We start from the raw sequence: 21,351 nt of genomic DNA, 5'->3' as shown, positions 1-21,351 counted from the left end.
GCTGCACTGTGGAAACTAGATCTTTCCTTGGGGGCGTTGTTAAATAGGAAGGAGGCAGGTGCTCAGGATCTTGCTTGCACGCTCGTTAGCATCATTCTCCATCTGCAGGCCAGGTAACGGGTTTCGTGTGTGAGCTTGAAATTGCTGGGAGATTACCATTAGCTGTAGTGCCTTGAATGCTAACACCTTGCTTTTCCTTCTCAGTAGGATTGTTCCTTTGAATGCAGTTACTTTTCTCATCACAAAGGTCACATGCTTCACTTGGTTTCATTTTAAGGACCAGAAGGGTTGGGACTGGTCTGGAAGTTGTCCTTCTGTTGCTGACACTCCCAACAGGTTTGCAGAGTCAGTAAGGTTAATGAGTAAGGCAGTATTAAAATAACTTTTTGGTTTGGTTGGTTTTGATTCATTTAACAGACTTTTTTTTTTTTTTTTTAAACACTTGAATGATCTTTTTCATATTCATTCAGGTCTCCAGCCTGCAAAAGCTCAATAACTGAGGATTTTTTAAAATCGGGGAACCCACATGTGGTGTTTGAAAAAAAATGCCCTATGCAAACCCAAATTAACCAGTATATTTATGTTTTACTGCGTGCTTTGCTTTTTACAGCAGTAATTAACCACTAGTCGCAATCTGCTTGCACCAGTAGCGGACATTCTGAGGTTCTGCTAAAGTTGGGTCACGTTTCCTCTATCCTGAGTTTATCTGGAAGTGGGGAATAGAAGGCAGCTCTTTAGCTTTGTCTCCACCTTCACTATGTGGATTTTTTTTTTTTTTTTTTTATAGCCCAATAGAAATCTTTGTACCAGGCAAAAACCAGACCAAACTGAACCAAAAAAACTCACAACCCCAAAACCAGAGTTTACCTGATTGTTTCTGTGCACTGGATTTAACAGAGACTGGACAGCTGCCAGTCAGGGACTGGCTGTCAAGGTCTGTCTGGGTGCTGGGCTGTCATGCTGGGAACGTGAAGGTGGTCTGTGTGGCCACTTGGTGGAATTGGGAGAGAAATGCAGTTCAGCTAAACACCTGATGGGAAATAAAAGCCTTCATCCTAAAGTATGATTTTTTAGATGCAATAACCATCACCATGAGATAGTAAAAGGCTCCAGTTCAATTGGTTGGTGCTTTTTTTCCCCCTCCCATGGTGGTCAAAAATGTCCTTTTATTAGAATAATTGTCTCCTCAGGTGATAAAATACTATTCTTTCAGTGTCACTCTGTGTAGGTTGTTGATGCAATGGTCTGGATCATAAGCGTGACTTACGATCACAAGTGACCCCAGGTTCCCAGTTCCAGGGACTGCTGAAACAAAACTATTAACTGTAAACTGGCTTTTATTTATGGAAAATGGAATGCTTCATTAACAAACATTTTAAATGGGATATGAACAACACATTACAAAACAAATGAGTTCACATTGGATTGAGTGATATAATATGGCAGCAGCTTAAAAAAAAAAAATTACACTTACAGTAGCCCATAAGTTACAATTAATGGTAACCCTGGGTAACAGATCCAATTCGGTTGCCACCTTGCATTAAAAATTAAAACACATTCAGTAGCGACGGTTGAAACGAGGATCATTAGGTCTGTTTGTTCTCTCCTGGCCAGCAAATCCTTCTCCTTGCATTCCTCCTCCATGCATCATCTGACTTTGGTTGCCACCTTGCATGAAACCTCCACGCCTAGAAAGTGATCAAGACATTTTGATTTTCTCTTGTGACTCTGGGAGTCTGGCTGATACTATGGGTGTTCTGGGGTGATTTTTTTTCACTTTTCAAGAAGATGCACTACATAAAACCCATGGGAATGTTTTGTTATTCCTTGACATTTAAATAAGGAACCAGATAACTTATACTCCCATAAAATGCTTCTTTCACAAATTTGAAAAGAAGAGATACCCCTTAAGAGGGAAACAAAGTTAACGCTTTTTAAAGTTCTTACCCTGACATGCCTCCACGATGCATCACATGACCAGGTCTGCCTCTACCTCCACCTAAAAAGTTCAAATGCTTCCTTTACATTCACAGTAATAATTTTACTTCATCTCCAAGGATTATAATGCTTGTATTTTCTGCTTTACATAGCACAACTAATGAGCTGTTGTGCAAGAAGCATACCTTGCCATCTCTCATGATCCCGTCCTATCATTCCTCCATCCACGCTGCTCTGCCATGAACGATCTTGATGTCCTTCAAACTTTCGACCGTGATCTCCCCAGTCACGTCCATCCCTGCAAAAGGGTGAAATTCGTACCTTCTCACACGAGCCAGAGCACACAAAATAGATTAAAGTAAAACAACTACTCAAATGCTTTACCAAGGTACATACAAATCTTGTATTTATATTGCTATCTGGTAAGTCAAATCTCAGTAATAAGCCTTCTGTTCAATGCAACTAATATGACAAATAACAAGATTTTCTTAATCTGGTTGATGCTATACTGATGTACCAGTTTACTCTGAAAATCCATCCTAGCTTGTTGTTTTGACCAGTCAATTTATTTTTGGCGTTTTTCTGTAGGCTGGCTTACTCATAGGCCTTATTAAAAAATAAAAACCACGACACAAAACCTCAAAACACACCCCACACAACCCCAATCTGTAAGCATTTTTTTGACTTGCTTTCCTTTCAAAGGGCTGGTGCTTCCAACAACTACAAACTGGGGAAGAACTGCTATCCTGAAAATGCCAAGCTTTGGAAGTAATGTTAGGTAAGTTTAATTGAAAACAGAAAGACTTTCAGTGTGAAAGGAAATAAAAATCATGCCAAGATGCATGTTTTGATGCACAAAGCAAGCTGAAAAAAGCTACTCATCTGTACTCTGTCCAACAGAGAACAGACTCCCAGGTGAAAGTTGGCAAAAAAGAATCGTACTTCTAAAAACTGCATCCCACTTTCACAAATGAAAATACTCCTTAGGTGCACAAGAAAAAACATTTTCAGTTAAATACACTAACCGTGACTGCGGGGGCATCCCTCTACTTTCACTCATTCTTCTGTCAGATCCATAGCTACCCCAACTTTCCCGAGAGTCTCGTGAATGACGGTCTGGTCCTCCATGGCGCTCATCTGGATAATGCTAAAAGGCAAAGAATATTTACAGGTCTGCCCAAAACGGACCCTTATTTAATTGTTAAAGTTGCTCAACTGTAACTACTCAATCTCAGAATCATTTAGGATGGAAGGCATGTCCTGAGATCATCTAGTCCAACCACCCTACTCAAGCAGGGTCAGCCAGGGCAGGCTGTCCAGAACAGTCTCCCATCAGGTTTTGAGTATCTTCACAGCTGGAGAGTTCACAACTTCCCCATGCAACGTGTTCCAGTGTTCGACTAGCTTCAGGGGTTTTTTAAACAAAACAAAACAGAAAAAAAAAAGTGATTTGTTTTGTCTCCAGATGTGTTCCAGTGTGTCTGCTCATTGACTCTTGTCCTGTTGGTGGGCACTACTGAACAAAACCTGGCTTCATGTTCTCTGTACCCTCCCTCCCATGAGCTATTAACACATGTTGATAAAATAACCCCTGAGCTTTCTCTTCTCCAAGCTGAATGGTCCCAACTCTCTTGGCCTCTCCTCGTGCAAAAGATGTTCCAGGCCCTTAATCATCTTTATGGCTCTGGGCTGCACTTCTTCCAGTAAGCTCTTAGCTTGTACTGGGGAAATCCAGCACTGGACACAGTACACCAGACGGGTGCAGAGTAAAGAGCAAGGATCACCTCCCCTGACCTGGCACCAACGCTCTTCCTCATGCAGCCGAGGCCGTTACTGACCTTTCCCAGGAGGGTGCAATGCTGACTCATGGTCAGCTTGTTGTCCAGCACGACTCCAAGATCCTTCTCTGCAGAAGTCCTTGTCACCTGGTTGGTCCCAGGCACATACTGCTGCACAGGGTTATTCCTCCCCAGGGGCAGGACTCTGCCTTTCCCATTCTTGAATAAATAGTATTCCCTCTGCCCAATTCTCCAGCCTATCCGGGTCCCTCTGAGTCTCACAGCTTAACCGTCAGTAAAGGGCACTCGAGGATTCCTTGACTCCACAAAATTAGTCTCTCATTGCTTGAACGTGCACTGAAGGTCTTTTCCCCGGCCTTCAAAAACGTACAAACATCTCTACTAGTTTTGCTGTTATTTCCATGCAACCTCAGAAGAGGGAATTTTAGGCGTACTTTGTAAATTTGCCTTTTCTACACCATCTTTTGGAATACTCTACCTTTTTGACACAATTCACTGGTTTTGTTTGATTTCTATCAGAATAACTGTATCTAACTTTTATGATAAACAAGCCTGAACTAAATTGCATCTTACTGAGGAAAAGACAACAATCTAGTTATTGATACATATTCTGGGATAAGGAATTTAACTCTTAACTACTGAAATTTAATCTGACACACAGTATAGAGAACCAGAGATTGTAAGAAGTTAAGATTCTCTAGCTTTATAAAGCAACTCACTTGTCCATCCCGATCTCCCATAATTGTCCTCGATCCATCTCTCCTACAAACAGACAATTAAAATCAGATTGTGGTAGTAAAACATACAGCAGTCTATAAAAATCCATCTCCATAACGATGTGGATGAAAAATCCTGCTTCCATGGAGTGTCAACATTATAAAAGGCACACAGCTGGAACATACGGAAACCATGACACATTCTAGATTCCTGGAAAACTCACGTTAGTCCTAAGGTATAAACCAGAATATTCTTGTTAAGATGCTAGGAGCCTACAATATTATTTAGAATTTTTTCTGAATCCTACAAATGTGTGAAACAGCATTGCAAGCAGAACACTGAACAAGGCCTGGCAGAAGGCTGAACTCATGGCACAGTGCAGATCTCTTCACGGTTATGTAAGAAAAAGTCCACAGCCACTAAGCCACACTTAAAAAAAACCAAAATGCAAAGCAAACACACCGCAGAGGCAGCAAAATGTGATATCAAATACAGGCCTGTCTTTTGATTTCAGGCAACACACTGGAGGTATGACACCAACCTGTCTATTGAATGGTCTTGGTAACGGCCACGATCCCTGTGATCAAAATCATGGAAGCGATCCTGGCGACTGAAATCTGAATGGTACCGATCATTCATTGCCATTCGTTTTGCCTCTGGCCAGTATGGATCATCTCTCCTGAAAGAACGAACATACTCATTTCAGTCAAGATAATGACTTTTGATATTGTTCCCTCCTTCCAAACTGTGCAAACCAGAAGAAAGGTAATTAAGTTCAGAAGGGAGCTGAAAAACCTTAGAGAGGATAGTTTGACTGGGGGTATTAAACATGATCATCTCAATGCAATCAATAGCTGCCAATTAAATGAAGCTGAGAACACACGGATAGATTTTTATAGCACAGGCTGGGGAGACAGAACCTGGCAGCAATGTTTTCCATTTGCATCATTGGTATTTGCTGGATTTACCTGCCATCTATGTCATATGGTCTTCTCATGGCAGACCGACGTTCTTGTTCATAGCGCAGCTGCTCATGCTGGCGTCGCAGCTCTTCTCTTTCTCGCTGAATGCGATCTTGTTCTCTTCTCCTTTCGTGCTCTATGTGCATTCGTTCTCTTTCCAGTCTTTCTCTTTCCATCCGTTCTCGTTCAAGACGCTGCCTTTCAATTTCTAGTCTCTCACGAGCAATCTCAAGTCTCTCCCTTTCTTCTCGTTCCCGGATAGTCTGCAGGTGCTGCTGCCTCTCCCGACGCTCACGTGTGCTATTTTAACAGAAACAGAAGGTTACACATCTAATACCTCAACAAATAAAGGAAGGTAAAAAGGAAAAAAAAAAAAAAAAAAAAAAAAAAAAAAAAAAAAAAAAAAAGAGGAAGAAGTATTAAAAATTAAAACCACAGTGACTGCAAATTTGTGGCAGCTCCTTGAAATTATACCTGAGGATGGAGTGGCAGGGAGGGCACGGAGGGAAGACACTCAGCATACATATGAACTGCTTGGGAGACTGATCATATTACTCTCACAAAACCCACCTGTGGGGGCAAATAATCCTGTATGGTCAGGAGAATTTGAATCCAAATGCCCCAGGCTCATTCCTTCTACTCAAATAAAATATCCAACTCTGAAGCAGCCAGAATGGTATACTGCATAATGTAACTCCACTAAGGCTCAGAAATCCCACTGTTGAGGGAGGAACTTTCCTCCTCTCCAGTAAGACTCGTGAAAACATTTCCCCCCTGTCCAATTCAACTTACTTTAGGCAAGTAATAAAGTTTTGTAATGTGTGGAAATTGTTTTAATGTGGAATTCAGGTCAGAGTTTTAGCAAGGAATCTGAAGCATGGCTACTACCACATTTATCCTGTATTAAACATCATCAAAACAGAAATAAACCCCTACCCAATACCTGAATTAGGTTCTTAAAAGATACAGTGTGGAAACTTTGCTGGGTTGCTGGAAAATCCCCTTCTCTACAGACACAATGTATTTACATACAGAAATAATCATCTTGTTTTATTTCAAACAATATGGTGACTTTGAATGCTATGACAAGACAAGATCTCATTCTGAGAAAGAAACTTTTCTCCTGATCTTTCCCTGTATATTTGTGTGTGGCAAGTTTAGAATCATCATTTCACCTCTACGGTAATACTTAGCTAAGGAAAGCAGCACACTTCAATCAATCTAAACCATAAAATCTACAAAACGGAACAAGAACAAAAAACAAACTGCAACATTTTCCGCCCCCAAACACAATTTCAGGCTTAGTTCTAGAAGTCAGTAAATGGAGCTTTCCCCATTCAAAAGATATGTGACCCACAAATGTGTAACAAATTACAAGTACAAAGACAAATTAACCCCCCTTTTATTTCTATATTGATTTTAATAAAGTTATATTCATTCTAGAAAATTTATTATTATTTTTTTCCCCAAAAAAATTCACTGTTGCTCTTACCGGCGCTGCTCTGCCTCCCTCATTTTTCGCTGGGCTTTAATTTTGTCAAATGGCACAATGCCTTGTCTCTCTCTGCTCTCCGATTTGCGATCCTGGCTCTTAATGCTCTGTATTTAATATTGAAGTAGAGAAACTTAATGGAGCACATTTATAAAACAAGAACTATCACAAACAATACTCAAAGCAACATTTCCATTCATACACATTATGTCTCAAAGCTTGGTCCCTGAATTTTTCAAAAATACTCTTCTTTTTTAACATTACAGATACACCATGTATTAACACGGTAATACTTAGCGTCCTGCATTTGTTTGGCAGGATTTAATTGCTGAATATGGTATCAGTCATATGAAAGGCATTTTAATAATTTAGATCTACATCCACATTATAGAAACTCTAACTGGACCGACTGGTGGGCTACATATAGCTTGGCAGAATCCAGTATTTGTTTCTAAGGACAACTGACATGCCTCCCATGCAGAAACATTACTTACTCTGTCTTTTGACGTAGTTGATGTTTTCACACTAATAACAGGTTCTCCTTTGGATTTATCCATTACTACTGTTCTTTCTGTTCCTTTACTTCCTAAATAAATCACAGATTGAGGGGAAAGAGAGATGGAAAAAAAACAATCAAACTACATAACCGACACCATTCATCACCATGCCACAACTTATGTTTCTAAAATGTGAATATGGGCATTTAACCCTCTCTTCAAAAAATCTTATTTTCACTACACCTATTCCAGGTGCTTCTGTTAAGGATGACACAACATCACTCTCCCTCCCACCTCTTTATACTTTCTGGATTTCCAGCTAAGAACTGGAAATAATTCTAGAACGCTGTAATTAATTATTCATACTTCGTATCTTTAACTGAAAAAAAGAATAGCCAAATTACCTGACTTTATAGTTTTAGGTTGATCTGATGAACCAGACTTCAGTTCATCTTTATCTTTTTTTTCCTTTTCATCTTTGTCTTCTGTCTTTTTAGGATCATCTTTTTGGTCAGATTTCTCATCTCTTTTAACACTGCCAGGTCTATATATAGATAATGACATAGATTAGACTAATACAGAGTAAGAGAAAAGAAAACTAAAGGAGACTGCTAGCAACACAGTAACGAAGTAGAATTCTGATGTCGTAAGACAGTCATAAATAGATTTTGTAAGATTTTCTTCTACAACTTCCTATGCCATAACATGACAATCAGTCCATGCCGTGCAGTAGTCATAAAATCTTGGCCATGATTCAGATATCTGAACTTGAGGCGAAAGAAAAAATTCACCCCCCCATGTGCTCAACATCGACAAAGTTTCTTACACAACATGACAATTATGAAGTGCCAATGTGAACCACTCTTCTCGCTCAACTAGGTGAAATAAAGGCAAAAAACTTCTCAGCAAATAGCATTTAATAGGAGTTCTGGCTCAAGAAGATAATTAAAGGACATACTGTCTTATTCATACTCCTAGTGTCTTTTCCAGGTACTTTTAGTAATGCTAGAGTGAAAAAGTACAGCGCTGAAGAGGAACATGTTCTAGAAACAGGATCTTGGACAACTGATCTTTAACTGTCCATGACCACCAGCACCTGAGAAAGCCCTATTCCAATGAGAGAAAAATTTAATGAAGAAACAGTGACATACTGATCAAAATTCTTAAATGGCCTTTCCTATAGATTTATGACATGAAAGCACTGGAATCTTTACTAAACCTCAAAAATAGCTAAGTTAAAAGGTATGCTTGAAAATGCAGCTTTCCAGTGCCTGCCTTGGAGCTAATAACAGAAATGAGTTAAGTTACACACTGAATATCAATAGATCTTGCAGTAAAAGATGGAAAAATGCATGTCACTCTTTTTGAATATCTGTCACAGAAATTCTTACTGTTACTTTGTTTTTCCTGACAAATCAGCATAGAGTGAAGAGCAAAACACCTTTGGATAAGAGATTTTTTAGAACCGTACCTCTCGCTGACTGTTTCTTTCTTGGCTTCATTCTCTTTTTTGTCACTTGGCTTCTTCCCAGCTGGTTCATTTTTTGCCTGAAATTTATTTTGCACATCATCAGCTGAGAATGTGGTCTCGATCATTTGTACAATCTGATGGTAACGGGGTATCTTTGTGGATGACTACTCACTTTTTCTACAGAAATTATTTTTCCATGTAACTCTGTTTTGTGGAGGTGAGTAATACACTTTGTCGCTTCCTCGGCTGTAGACATTGTAACAAAGCCGTAACAGCGAGCACCAGGACTGCGAGCATTGGTGACCACTTTTGCACCTACCACCTGTCCAAAATAAAGAGGTATTACACTCGGTGTAGCAACTGCCTGTGACTTAACAGGAAGAAGTACAAGCTCCATTTCTGCTCTGTTTTATTCCTGTCCATCATCATTCAGGAAACTTCTGTTTTTAAGAGATTAACAAATATGGAAGGAACATTGCTTGGAGCTAATGATACTTCTATTGCCAAGCAATGCTGCAAAAGTTGAATCAATAGATGGGAGCCAAAGACTGAATTCTGTTCTGAAGAAAGCCCTTAAAATAAAATAAAGAAACAACAACAAAAAAAGAAAGGCTAACTTCACATCATTTTGCTTAATTATAAAGGAGTAAAAACCTAATAAAAATTTGTAAGCCAATTTCCACCCATGCTAATGCTCCACTAAGTCCCATCACCCCTCAAAAAATATTTTCATGTCACTGCCAAGAGGCAGACCCACAACATTATCTACAATCCTGTTTAAGAAGCAGGAAGTTTCCCCAAAAAGTGTAATTTGAAAAGACCACGTAAACCACCCGTTTTCATAAATGGTGCTTACTTATGCTCTCACGTATTCAATACAGCTCCCTTTGTATTACAGAAATCAATCCTATTTCACAGAGTTGTCATATCATAAAGTACAGCTGAACAAAGAACATATATTTGAGCATTTGATTTATTGCAGATGTACATCTACTTCTAGGAAGCTTTACACCTGCTAATACTTCAAAGAAAATAACAGTAATTTTATTTAAACAACTAAACATTACGATGGCATCTAAGTAGAAGCAAATACTAGGTTGGCTGTCACATAGTTTTTAATTATGTTTAAAATTTTGCGGTACATCTCTGTGATCTATATTCCAGATTACCAGATGGATTCTGAACAAATAAATGGAAGGAAAGTATCGCATTTCTATTGCTACAAGGAATCTTAAAAAGATTTTACTAGTCTCATGACTCTCAAACAAACTCAGAGCTGTACTATGCTTAATCCATTTTTGTACCTATTTGTATAGTCACATTTAAATTCTGGAATATTTTCATTAGTTAAACATTCAATAGCAGATTGCTGGCACATACAGTTTTCTTTTACTACAATCTGCTGACAGTCATCTTTAAATAGGCTTCAAAGGTTTAACAAAAATCCTTACTGATGTCTCTGACATCAGTCTTCTATTAAACTAGCTCTTTCAATTTCCCAACTGACAGGGAGATTTAACTTGCCGTTTTATCTATCGTTAAAAACAAATGCAGGACGCACCACCCACCTCCCACCCCCTGCAAACCAAACCAAACAAAAAACCACCCAAAACTACCCGAACAAGTGCTTTTTAAAGCAACTGCTAACTCTAGACAAAAATAAAACTTCAGGTACCATGGCAATTCTCAAGATATTCCCCAATAATTATGTTTCAACGTACAACCTATGTTTTACTTAGTCCTAAAGAAATATTTAACAAACAACACTAAATTCACTGTTGACTGTGAATTTCCAGTGGGTGAAAATACTATACTACAGCCCAGGAGACAGAAGTATATGTAAACAGTCACTGACTGTTTCAAATAAAGGACAGTCAATGGAATTTTATACCTGTTTGGAAGTGAGCAACAGAATAAAAAAAGCAGCTGTTCAGTGTTTGGCAATTTTCTCCTTGATATCCCACAATATTTTTGATAATTTGATTCCTTTCACTAGTATTTTCTGTGACAGGAGCTTAAGAAGTCTTATTAAGACAATTTCAAATTAAACCAAACCAAAATAAAATTGAAAAACCCTTACCTTCCCATATTTGCTAAACAGATTCTTCAAATCTGTAGCCCTGGTAGTGGAAGCCAGTCCACTCACCCAAAAGTTTCTACCAGAACCACTAGCAGTGCGACCTAATAAGGAAAACAAACAAAACCAAAACATACCCAAAATCCTCATTATTTTAGCAACTACTTCTGCATTAAAAAAGGAGCAGTTCCACAAGTCTTTTATTTTCTTTTTAAATCACAGAGCAAGTGAAATGCAACGCATAACATTCTCCCCCATGATTCACATTCCTGAAGGCAAGTAGTATTACAAGTCCAAAAACTTTAAGATGGAATTTCAAGCTTTGATACATGCAACTAAAGTATATTATGTCATTCTTCAAGACACTGGACTAGAGCATCTCTAAAGTAACTGGTTCCTTAGAATGTGCCTGGATAGATCCCAGTAACTCTGCACTTACAGGAAAAGACAAGACTTGCCGGAGTTGTGGGAATGGTGTTAGTACCCACGTACGCTCACGCCTTGCCCTCCTTACCCCCTTGACTCCAAAGGAATGATGATGGGATGCAGATTCCCTGTGCCTCTCAAGGAAAGACACGCACCATAAAGAAAGCAAGAAAACTTCTCTCCTCTTTCTGCCTACAGAGATTCCACAGTTGGGGTATGAAGCCTGTGACTTCAAGTTACAGGAGTCAGAGAAGACCTAGCTTGCTTTAACTATGCAAGAACTACAGAACACCATCCAATCTGGCATCTAAACTAGAAAGGTAATTTTAGAAATGGCTATGTACTTGTAATGTCTGAAAACCCAATGTCTAGTGATTAAAAAGTGTTTGAACTGAACTCCAGGTTTTAGTGTTTGCATTTCAGCAGGAAGCACTTGGGGAAGGATACTGTTTCCAATCTCCTTTGAAATGCCTTTTCTGTCCTTTTATCAGACTTGGTAGTGTTCAGTTCCACAGCTTCACTGAATGGAGTGAAGCAGGTTTCAGTCCAGCTACCTGATTGCAAACCATCTGCCTTTTTTTTTTTTTTTGGTGATATACAGAATTTCTCAGAACTGCTGTCATTGAGGGCAGACATTTCTTCCCAAACCTTTCTAAAATGCTTTTATTTGGGTGTCTTTCCATCTCTTACTTCCTGATAATTTTTGTCCTTGTCTCAACCGTGACCTTAGCACTGAGAACACTGTTGTTAATATTTATACAAGTTCCCTAGGAAAGTATGCAATCATCTGTGTCAATCTCTTTAAAAAACAAAACAAAACCAAAAAAAAGAGGCCTTTTGTATAAAGGAGACTAATTCTACACCTGCCATCTTCCAGCCTCAAGAACTGCATGGACAGAGGTGTGCAAACACATGGGAGATACATTCTCTTGTTGTTTCAAAAAGCTGAGCTGTACACTTTGATGCTTATACTCCACACGCTTCCTGTAGCATTTTAAAACTGCCACCTGCAGTTACGCTGCCATCCTGGAGAAAAATGAGCACTTTCTTCTTACTGATGATTTTTTAGTACCTTAATGTCCTTTGTAAACAAACTTCAACTAGTCTTAACATACCCAGGTTTTGCCTTCCCATAAGACTTAAAGAGGTGATCCTGCAATGGCACTGCACTTCCAAGACAGACAGGAACTGTAAAATCTTCTCTAACTTAGAAACTAGAACGATGTGGATATTGGGAGCCAACCCTCACCACTGAAGACATCTTTCAGGTATGTGTAAATCTACTGACAAGTCCACCAGACTTATGAGCTCATAAATTTCTTTTTCTACACTCTTATTAAATACAGGTCTCATAATGAACGCATGGAAAATAGAAAACTCGTCCTAAATAAAATCCTTTCATACAGGTGTGGAAATAGCAATATATGAGTCAGAACTGACTTGTACATAGTTCTGTACCTTTCTTCCAGCTCAACTGCTTTGCTCTGCATGCAGAGTTACACGATCAAGTAGCTACCTCTCCCCAGTGCTGTTTTCTAAGCCAGAAAATGATATAAACAAATGTTACGGAACACAGCACATCCTTTGGAGAAAGGTATGCAGGGGCAAGGTAGTTTGCAGACACCCAAGTCCCTGAAGGCTGTTTTAAATGCATACCTCAAGAAGAGTTTTCCCAGTTCACAAAAAAACACATGCTGAAGTCCTTGGCTAAATGACAGCATCCACAAAGCACTAAATATTCCGAAGTAAGAGAACACGAGATTACAGACTGGGAGCAAGAGGTAAATCCTAATGGAGCTGACTGTGAAGTCCAGTAGCTTGCACAAACAGGTATAACCTCAGATCTTGGAAAAAGTAGCTGACAACAAACTCAGTCTGTGTTGTAAAACCCAATTAACACCAAACAAATTCTTCCTGTTCAGTCAGTAGACAGATCTCATCATGAGTTACATGCCTATTATAGGAACTGCTGGAACTTGCACGCTTAAGAGTGCTGAACTACCTGCCTGCAGTATATATGTTAAAATTCAGTTTGAAAATCTGCACTGGTCAGACAGGAGAGAACAGAGAGGTGGGGTGAGCTGCAAAGACTCAGCAGCTTGATGTATAAAAAGGAAGAACTGGATGAGAAGAAGGAGCAGGCACTTGACACTGTTGAACAACAAATTTTCATCTTGCTTATGACACATTTGCACTGTAAATAGGATCTGCACGGACAAAGATTTAATAACATCAATCTAACTTGAAGACAACGTTATGCTGTAAGTTTTGGGTGGCATTTAAATACATGAATACTAGATTCCAAATTATTTCAGAACAGAAGACAGTATGAAGACCCATAAGCGTCTAGTAAAGCAAACACAATTGCGACAGGCTCTCGACTCCCTAACAGCTGTTGGTAAGCATCTTCAGCACAATGAAGGACATATTTGCCATGTATTAATGTCTACCTTTGAAGATCAAGATACAAACAAAAGGGTACGACACAGATAACCTATAGAAAAATGCATAAAAAGGAAATAGTTTTTGGCCTAGATTAAAAAAAAATATCCAGAAAGAGGTGACTAATTTACGGTATTTGACAACTGCACACATTCCAACGCTTCTCTACTGAAATTCCCCATCCAATACAAAACCAGTTTCTCCAAGCAATCTTTTTTTTTATATAAGAAACATACCTTTCTCATCCTTTGAGATTATCTTTGTATCTCTGTCCTCCTCAACAGGGCTAAAGACAAAACACCACATTATTCAAGTCAGAAAGAAAAGTGACTAACTATAAATTATGAAAAATGCTAAAATTAAATACCTACCAGAAAATATGTTGCAAATGAAAACATACCTTTGTATACTTGATTTAAGAAATCTGACAAGAAATAATGCAGTCAGATCCTTAAACAGACATATTAGGAAGACGTTTACAAATAAGAGCAATTTAAGGAAACAACCTTTGAAGGTTGAGGAAGGAAAGAAATCAAACCCTCTGTGTTTAAAAAAAAAAAAAAAATACCTGCACATGGAGAAACAAAACAGACTCTTTAGGAACAGGCTACAATTTCATCAGTCTCGGTGGCCAATTGAAGGAAACAGCTTATGCGCATCACTTAACGACCAATGAAAAAAAGATAGCATCTGGTCTATAACGGAGAAAAAACAAACCTCTTTTTCTGATCACCGCCCTCACTGGTTGAGGACTCTTTAGTGGCAGGGGATTCCTCAGAATTAGCTTTCTCTTCTGTTTTCTTGGCATCTTCTTTGCTATCTTTGGCTTCGGGACCTGGGCCTTTTTCCGCTGTTTCCCCACTAGAGGCTTCCAGGCCTTGGGAGCGTTTGCTACTCTGATCGCTTAGGGTCTCTACTACTAAACATTCAGAGTCCGCGTTCTCTTCCTCTATTGTCTGTTCACTTGTCTCCCCTTTTGCTACAACTAAACGCTTTGCTTCCTTCCTTGCCATAGCTTGTGCCGATTTGCTGTCCAAATCTAAAGCATCTTCCTCCAACTGAGTGGCAGCAAGAGCGTCCTCTTCCTCTGCTAGCCTCTTGCCTGGCACCACGTTACTTGCTTCCTGTGCATGTGGCCGCTCCGCTTCGGAAGTTTCTTCGTTAAGGAGCTCAGATTTACAAGTTTCCCCCAAAATGTCGAGTATTTTCTCATTTTCTACGGATTTAACAGGAATAGAATGGCACAAGATTTAATCACCAGGGAAATACAGCAATCACAAATGTGGAACTGGCATGGCTGCCACACTAACACCAAGAGAACTTCTAAGCTACACAGAGATTGGAAAACCCTAGTGTACACAGTGTTAAAAGCACTACGCTAACTGCTCTCTGACAAACTACCACATCAGCCCTAAAGTGTTAACAGGGAAGAAAAATGCCCCCACAGATTTAACAAAAACCTTCTGGCTGATCCTTGATATTCTTCACGAAATCATTCAGCTCTGTTTCTTCTCTAGTTAGCTTCCAGAGTCCGAGATGCTTAACTGAACGTATCAAGGCACTGAGGGTTCAATTTTTAAATTTCTGTGAAATTCTTTTAGCAGACAGTCCAACATGAGAACTGGGCATCTTCTGATGGTGCATGAGTGTGTTTGCAGTCCAGAAAGTGAAAAGTATCTGTATGAAATTCCCATGAAGAAACTCTCTTCTTTCTTCTGTATCCAGTAACTAATCTTTACATTATAATGCCCTAAAATATCTTTTTACTGCTTTTACTGCTCTCTACTTAGTAAGAGTTAAGGTATGTGCGATATCACAAGATCTGTTTACAAGTAGAATCTTTAGCTTTTAAACTGTGATTAACTTCTCTAAATCCATTTATGTAGCTTAACAGGTTTTTAAACCATTTCATTTCACTGAAAATATTTCAAAGATGACAAGCATCACTTCACAGATCTGGGGATATGATTGGGTTTCCAATCTCTATGACCCTGCATGATCTGGATTGTCCATCATAAAAATAATGCAAATTATGTTTGTTTGCTTCGTTTTTTAATATTTAATGGTTTAAAAAGTATTAGTTGAAAAGACAGGAATATGTTTTTCTTTAACAGTACCTGGCTCCAAGTGCAGCTTCTCCATTTTCTGTTTGGGAAAATAAACACAGAATGAGGATTTTATAAAATGTATTTCATAACACAGAACAGCAGCCCCCCACCCAATCCCAAGACTGAAAACCACACAAATTCACCTACTACATTAAACACTTTTTTTCACCAGCCACTGGAACTCAGTATTTTATACTGGTAACTTTTCTAGCACATTAAAGCCAAATCAAAGTATCAGCCGCAACTGCATTCTCATACCTAACTTGGAATGTTAAAGAGACCAATAAAGTATCTTTGTGAACTGCATCAATGGCAGAGTGTAAAAAACACCCAGCTACTACTTGATATAATCAGCAAGAGAAATTTGCCACAAAATTGGAAGTCTTGATAGCTGATTGAAAAGTAGGGAAAAACCACAGGACGTTCTTATTTGACAGACTGTATTCCAAGCAAGATCACGTCTGTCTTGGATTCTGTTACAATTCCACATTACTGTCACATTTTCTTTTTTGTAGCATGAGCATAGAGTGAAAACTGATAATAACGATCTGAAATACAGCTACATTTTCAATTTACCTTCATTTCAATTAAATCTGAAGAAGAGGCATCTAAACTGTTTTCAATTTCATCATAATCTCCCTAAAAGAGTAAAAAAGGAATTATAGCATTTCTTACAAAAAGTAACATTAGCTTACGGAGAAGTACAACTGTATTCCATTTTCCCTAGCAATAATATGAGAAGTATTTTTTTATTTGACACATTTCAATTGATTGTGACCCAAGAATGAGGAGCAACATTAGAATATTCTTGATAATTAAATACCTTTCTCCAGTTACCTTTCATTTTAATTTCAACACAACATTGTCTATTTCAAAGCTACTCTTATTTAGAGAGGAAATGTATTTCACATTTCTGTGGTTACTGTACATAACACGTTTCTCCATTTCTTTACTTCTTTAGTTTCTAACTGAAAAAAGAAATTAGAAAGGCAACTGACTTAGGTTTCTACCCTTCCAAAAACAAAACTTGTCCCCAAAATCTTCCTTCCTCAAGAGCTAATGGTAAGACTCAACCAAAGATCACTGGTTACATGATTCACAACAGCGCTAATTTACAGAGCACCAGAAAATCGTGTTTCAGGTTAACTGGATGTTGTTGCAATGACCCTCTTTTCAGAAGGTAAATGATAAAAAAGTTCAGACAGACAACACAGGCCTAAAATAAACAAACAAACAAATAAAAAACCATAAGGAGGCATGGAAGGATAATATGTTCCATTTTCGGAGTGAACAGCCTAAAATGAAAAAAAAAACCCCACAAGGATCCAAGGAAGTGTAATATTTGGGGAGTGAATGTAACATATAGAATATATACTGTTCATTCAGCAGCAGGAGACTGTGCTGTCTGTAAAAGACATTGCAAGCTGCTCTCAAAACGAAGTAAAAAACCTGGCAATGTCAGAACAGGGCAATACAAAATACATTAAGGTTTTCTTATTTTATTAATCTTTTTGAGAAAACTGTACAAGAGAAATTCTTTAAACCAGAGCGTTATTTCTGCAGAAAAGATTTCCAAATCATCCGTGAGTTGAAAACGTATTTTTCTCTCTCTCCATATATATACAAGTACCTAGACGGCTGGGTGTATGCATATATACACTTAAATACATTAAAGGTAAGAGGGAACACCAAAACTAATGAATTACTTTCAATTCCAAGTTTCTTCCACTGCAAGCAAAGATGTAACTGCAAGGTAAAGAAGGCAGTCTACTGTGAATATTTCAAGCCTCTGCTAGGTCCAAGAATATTCAACACTTAAGAGAGCAGGACATGAGAGCTGTTAATGTGAAATAGAACCCATATCACCTTCATGTCCCTATATTCTATTACACTGAAATAACTTGTGCATGTTCTGCTTACTAATACCTTCTGAAAATTCAGAGAGACCTTTACTCACTTACCTCGTTTTCTGTTAGCTGATCTGGAAGTTCTTTCATTTCTGCTTCAACATTATCTTTATTATCAGACAGAGAATCAAGAATATTATCAGGACTATAGTCTTCTCCACAGTCTACAGCACTGCCGTTATCTATTTCAGCTTCATCTAACACACTAATATCCATCATGTCAATATCTTGCAAGGTATCCAGACTTGCTTCGATATCCTCCTACAGAAAGAAAAAGGGTAGATGTGCATTTATTGTGGGTTAAGTGATGCATATTCTCAGTAATTATCAGCAATCATGATTTCACTTACCTGCCCATCCCTAGAGTTTTCTTCTAGTCCGTTGTCTTCAACACCTTCTTCTTCTGGTTTTCTTCCTAACAACAGTATAACTGAAGTAAGATATAGCACTAAACTTCGTAACGTGTAGTCTTTGCTGAATTATCTATTCAACATTGAGTCCGTTTCAACAAATAATCATGGAGACCCTGGATTCAGAAGTCCAGGTCTGTCTGGGTATAATGGAGGATGACTTGCCACTCCATACAAGCAAACAGCGTGAGCATAAGCTAGTAGTAGCACAGCTACGTTTTTCAGCAGCTACAGTCCTCTCATTCTACAACACTTCAATACCTAGAAAGACAACACTGTCCAGGAAGGTGTTCCATTTAAAAGAAATACCCTATCACTGTTACAAAAAGCCTCCCTTCTACCAATTAAATAATTAAACTGATTTAGAATCGGTCTTCAGTTTGAAGATCTTGGACATGTTTAGGTGCACCTGTCACCATCAAACTTGTATCACTACTCAAAAACAACTGCTCTTTCTCTGTTTCTACCCTATTATCTTAAAGGAAACAGCTTAAAAATGTAAGTTTCAGACAGTATCTTTAAAGAATTGGTTATGAGCAATTCAAATAAACCACACATACCATGTCCCGCACAGTATTTAAAGTTTTTGAAGCAAAATATACTTAAATCACTAGCGAGCTATTTTGGAACAGTTTATTTTCAAAACAACGTGGTTATAGAATGAAATATGACAGTAACAAAAGTAATATGCATTTGTTATTTGTGCAACAATAGCTCTAATTATTCCCACTGTAATTTCTCACATGTAAAAACATATCCCAATGGTGATGGAGGTTCAAGGGCTTCTATGAAAAAAGGAAAACATATATAGTTATGGCAAGGAAATTACAACCCAGGGTGTTGTGGAGACACCTTAATATACCTTAGCAGAGCTTTCCACAGGAGCTTATGCTGCAGCTGCTTGCTTTGTACCTGACACAATTCTACTCACGGTCACAAGTACAGAAACACCTGCAACTTATGGTCTCATCAACAGATTTCAAGATTTGCTGCTAACAGAAGCATCGGTAAGCATCATATTATCATTTAAAACCTGTCATTGCTCACTAATGCAACAGAGTTTTACTGTTTTCCGTAAGGGAGAAAGAGAAAGCATTTCCCCCCCAGTTAAACTAATGAAACAAAGAAATCAACAATGTATGTGCACTTCTAGCTACACTGAAACAGAGATACTGTAATTGTTCAGGTTCCATACCTTTGCTAGTTCTTTTTGGCATTCTCTTGTTGGTCAGTTCTGAAGCCACAGGGATTTCATCAGGATCTCCTCCTTCGTCCTCAATGGCCTATCGGAGACAGCAGTATGACACCTCTTGTATTTCTCATTCATGTGCATTTGTACTTGCTTTGGATGAGATATAAATTTCTTCACAGTAGCTTGTATGGAGTTATGTTTTGGATTTGTTCAGAGAAGTGTTGGTAACACATGGATGTGCCAGTTACTGCTGACCAGTGCTTGCACAGCATCAAGGCCTTTTCTCCTTCTCACGCTGCCCTGCCAGTGAGCAGGCTAGGTGTGTACAAGCTGGGAGGGTACACAGCTGGGACAGCTGACCCCAACTGACCGAAGGGATATTCCATACCATATAATGTTGTGCTCACCAATAAAACCAGTGTGGGTGTTTAGTGAGATTGCCATTACTTGGGGAATGGCTCAGAATCGGTGAGTGAGTGTTTTCTTTCATATCACTTGCTTTTCCTCTTTTTCCTCTGGGTTGTTGTTTTTTTTCTTCCATTTTTTTAAATTATTAAACTGTCTTTATCACAATCGATGAGTTTTCTCTCACTTTTACCCTTCAAATTCTCCTCCCCATCCTGCTGGGGAACGAGTGAGCAGCCATGTAGTACATAGCCGCCTACTAGGGTTAAACCACGACAGTATTTTTAAGGATTTGTTAGATGGAAACATCAGTGTCTCACCTGAGCTCAGGTCATACAGCCAGACAGCCGTATGAGCCCTTAGAAAGGCTGAACATTAAGGTGGTGTAACACAACCCACAGCCAAATCAAGCTATGGTTGAGGAGCAAAGTCGCCCTCATCTGTAAACAAGGCTCCCTGTTGGCAGATAAGCACTTCAATGGTATAAAGCTGAGTGACTGCTACAGGAACTCCAGCACATCTGACAGGATTTTTTTTCTCAAAGTGCAAGTTTATTAGAACCCATAAAAGGGCCAGGATCGACTATGCTGTTCTGGCCTTGTATAAGTCTGTGAAAATAAATTCCGGAGAGAGGGAGTCAGGTGGCGCATGTGAAGAGAAAGCAAGAGAAAGCGGGGGACAGGGAGCGCGGGTGCGCTGGGGGAATGGGAGAGGGGAGCGGGGAAGGCCGCGTGCGGCAGGGCCGAGGAACGAGGGAAGGGCCGGGCCCCGCGGAGCGGAGCGGGCCGGAGGCAGGCCGAGGGGCGGGCGGGGCCCGCAGGCCGCAGGCGGTCTCCGCTGGGTCTTCGGAGCGCTAGCAAGAAGCGGCGCAGCGGCGGGGCTGCCGGCGGCCCCCGCAAGGGCAACAGCTCGACAGCGGGCCCAGGAGAGGGGTACGGTGGCGTTACAGGCCACCCCACGGCTGCTCGGGGCCGGCACCGCCGCCCGCCACCCCCGCTCCCCTCAGGGCCCCTCGGCGCGGCAGCCCGGGGCGCCGGGCCAGGTCCCGAGCGCGCATGCGCCGGGCGCCCCAGGCCGGGGACAAAGGACCCGGATGACACCTCCCCCTCCGCCGCCCCCTCTCCCGCCGGGTTCGCGCCTCACCTTCCTCAGCCGCTCCATCAGCACGCTCTTGTTGCCGCTGCTGTCGAGGTTACGGCGTTTGAGCTCGGCGCGCAGGTCGATGACTCGCAGCTCGCTCAGCCGCCGCGTTTCGGGTTCCGAGCCGAGAGCCGCGGCCCCACCAAGGGATGTGAAGTCCCCCAGCCCGGCCGCTGACTGACTCTCCGCCATCAAGGCTCCTTCGGTATTCCGCCTCGAGCCCGAACGCACGGAAGAATATGGCACAATCAAGCAGCTAACCTTGCGATCACGGCACAAAATGGTGGGGAGGCCAGGACGCGCCGAGGGGAGGGGGAGGGAGCCCGCTCCGCGCAGGCTCGGAGCGAAGGGCGCCGGCCGGCCGGGGG

General features: G+C 40.1%; 1 protein-coding gene and 1 long non-coding RNA gene across 2 annotated transcripts; one reads left to right on the top strand and one right to left on the bottom strand.

Annotated features, from left to right (window-relative positions):
• Positions 1 to 1,319: 1,319 nt before the first annotated feature.
• LOC121086669 (scaffold attachment factor B1-like) lies at positions 1,320 to 21,331 on the bottom strand. The gene is made up of 21 exons (XM_040590695.1): positions 20,987 to 21,331; positions 19,442 to 19,529; positions 18,187 to 18,251; positions 17,891 to 18,097; positions 16,506 to 16,568; positions 15,939 to 15,966; positions 14,539 to 15,037; positions 14,058 to 14,107; positions 10,957 to 11,057; positions 9,049 to 9,198; positions 8,877 to 8,953; positions 7,810 to 7,949; positions 7,403 to 7,494; positions 6,909 to 7,015; positions 5,423 to 5,716; positions 4,996 to 5,133; positions 4,457 to 4,499; positions 2,964 to 3,085; positions 2,124 to 2,236; positions 1,948 to 1,999; positions 1,320 to 1,688 (listed from the first exon to the last, which is right to left on the bottom strand). Exons 1-21 carry the CDS (start codon positions 21,173 to 21,175, stop codon positions 1,559 to 1,561), a joined length of 2,748 nt encoding a protein of 915 aa, XP_040446629.1. The 5' UTR covers positions 21,176 to 21,331; the 3' UTR covers positions 1,320 to 1,558.
• Positions 5,140 to 13,894, top strand: LOC121086672. The gene is made up of 2 exons (XR_005827427.1): positions 5,140 to 5,219; positions 11,176 to 13,894. It is a non-coding gene; the product is annotated as an uncharacterized LOC121086672 (long non-coding RNA).
• Positions 21,332 to 21,351: the final 20 nt, after the last annotated feature.

Source organism: Falco naumanni, chromosome 4 (genome assembly GCF_017639655.2).
Source record: "Falco naumanni isolate bFalNau1 chromosome 4, bFalNau1.pat, whole genome shotgun sequence".
Classification (NCBI taxonomy): Eukaryota; Metazoa; Chordata; class Aves; order Falconiformes; family Falconidae; genus Falco; species Falco naumanni.
Note: the sequence above shows the minus strand (reverse complement) of the source record. Positions and strands in the feature narration are given on the sequence as shown.

Excerpts from the sequence above, each read along its gene's own strand:
- LOC121086669 (XM_040590695.1), bottom strand. The coding sequence starts at position 21,175 with ATGGCGGAGAGTCAGTCAGCGGCCGGGCTGGGGGACTTCACATCCCTT. Across the intron at positions 14,108-14,538 it reads GGCGGTGATCAGAAAAAGAG|CCCTGTTGAGGAGGACAGAG; the intron begins GTTTGTTTTTTC and ends TTTTGTCTTTAG. Across the intron at positions 2,237-2,963 it reads GGGATGCCCCCGCAGTCACG|GGATGGACGTGACTGGGGAG; the intron begins GTTAGTGTATTT and ends ACCCTTTTGCAG.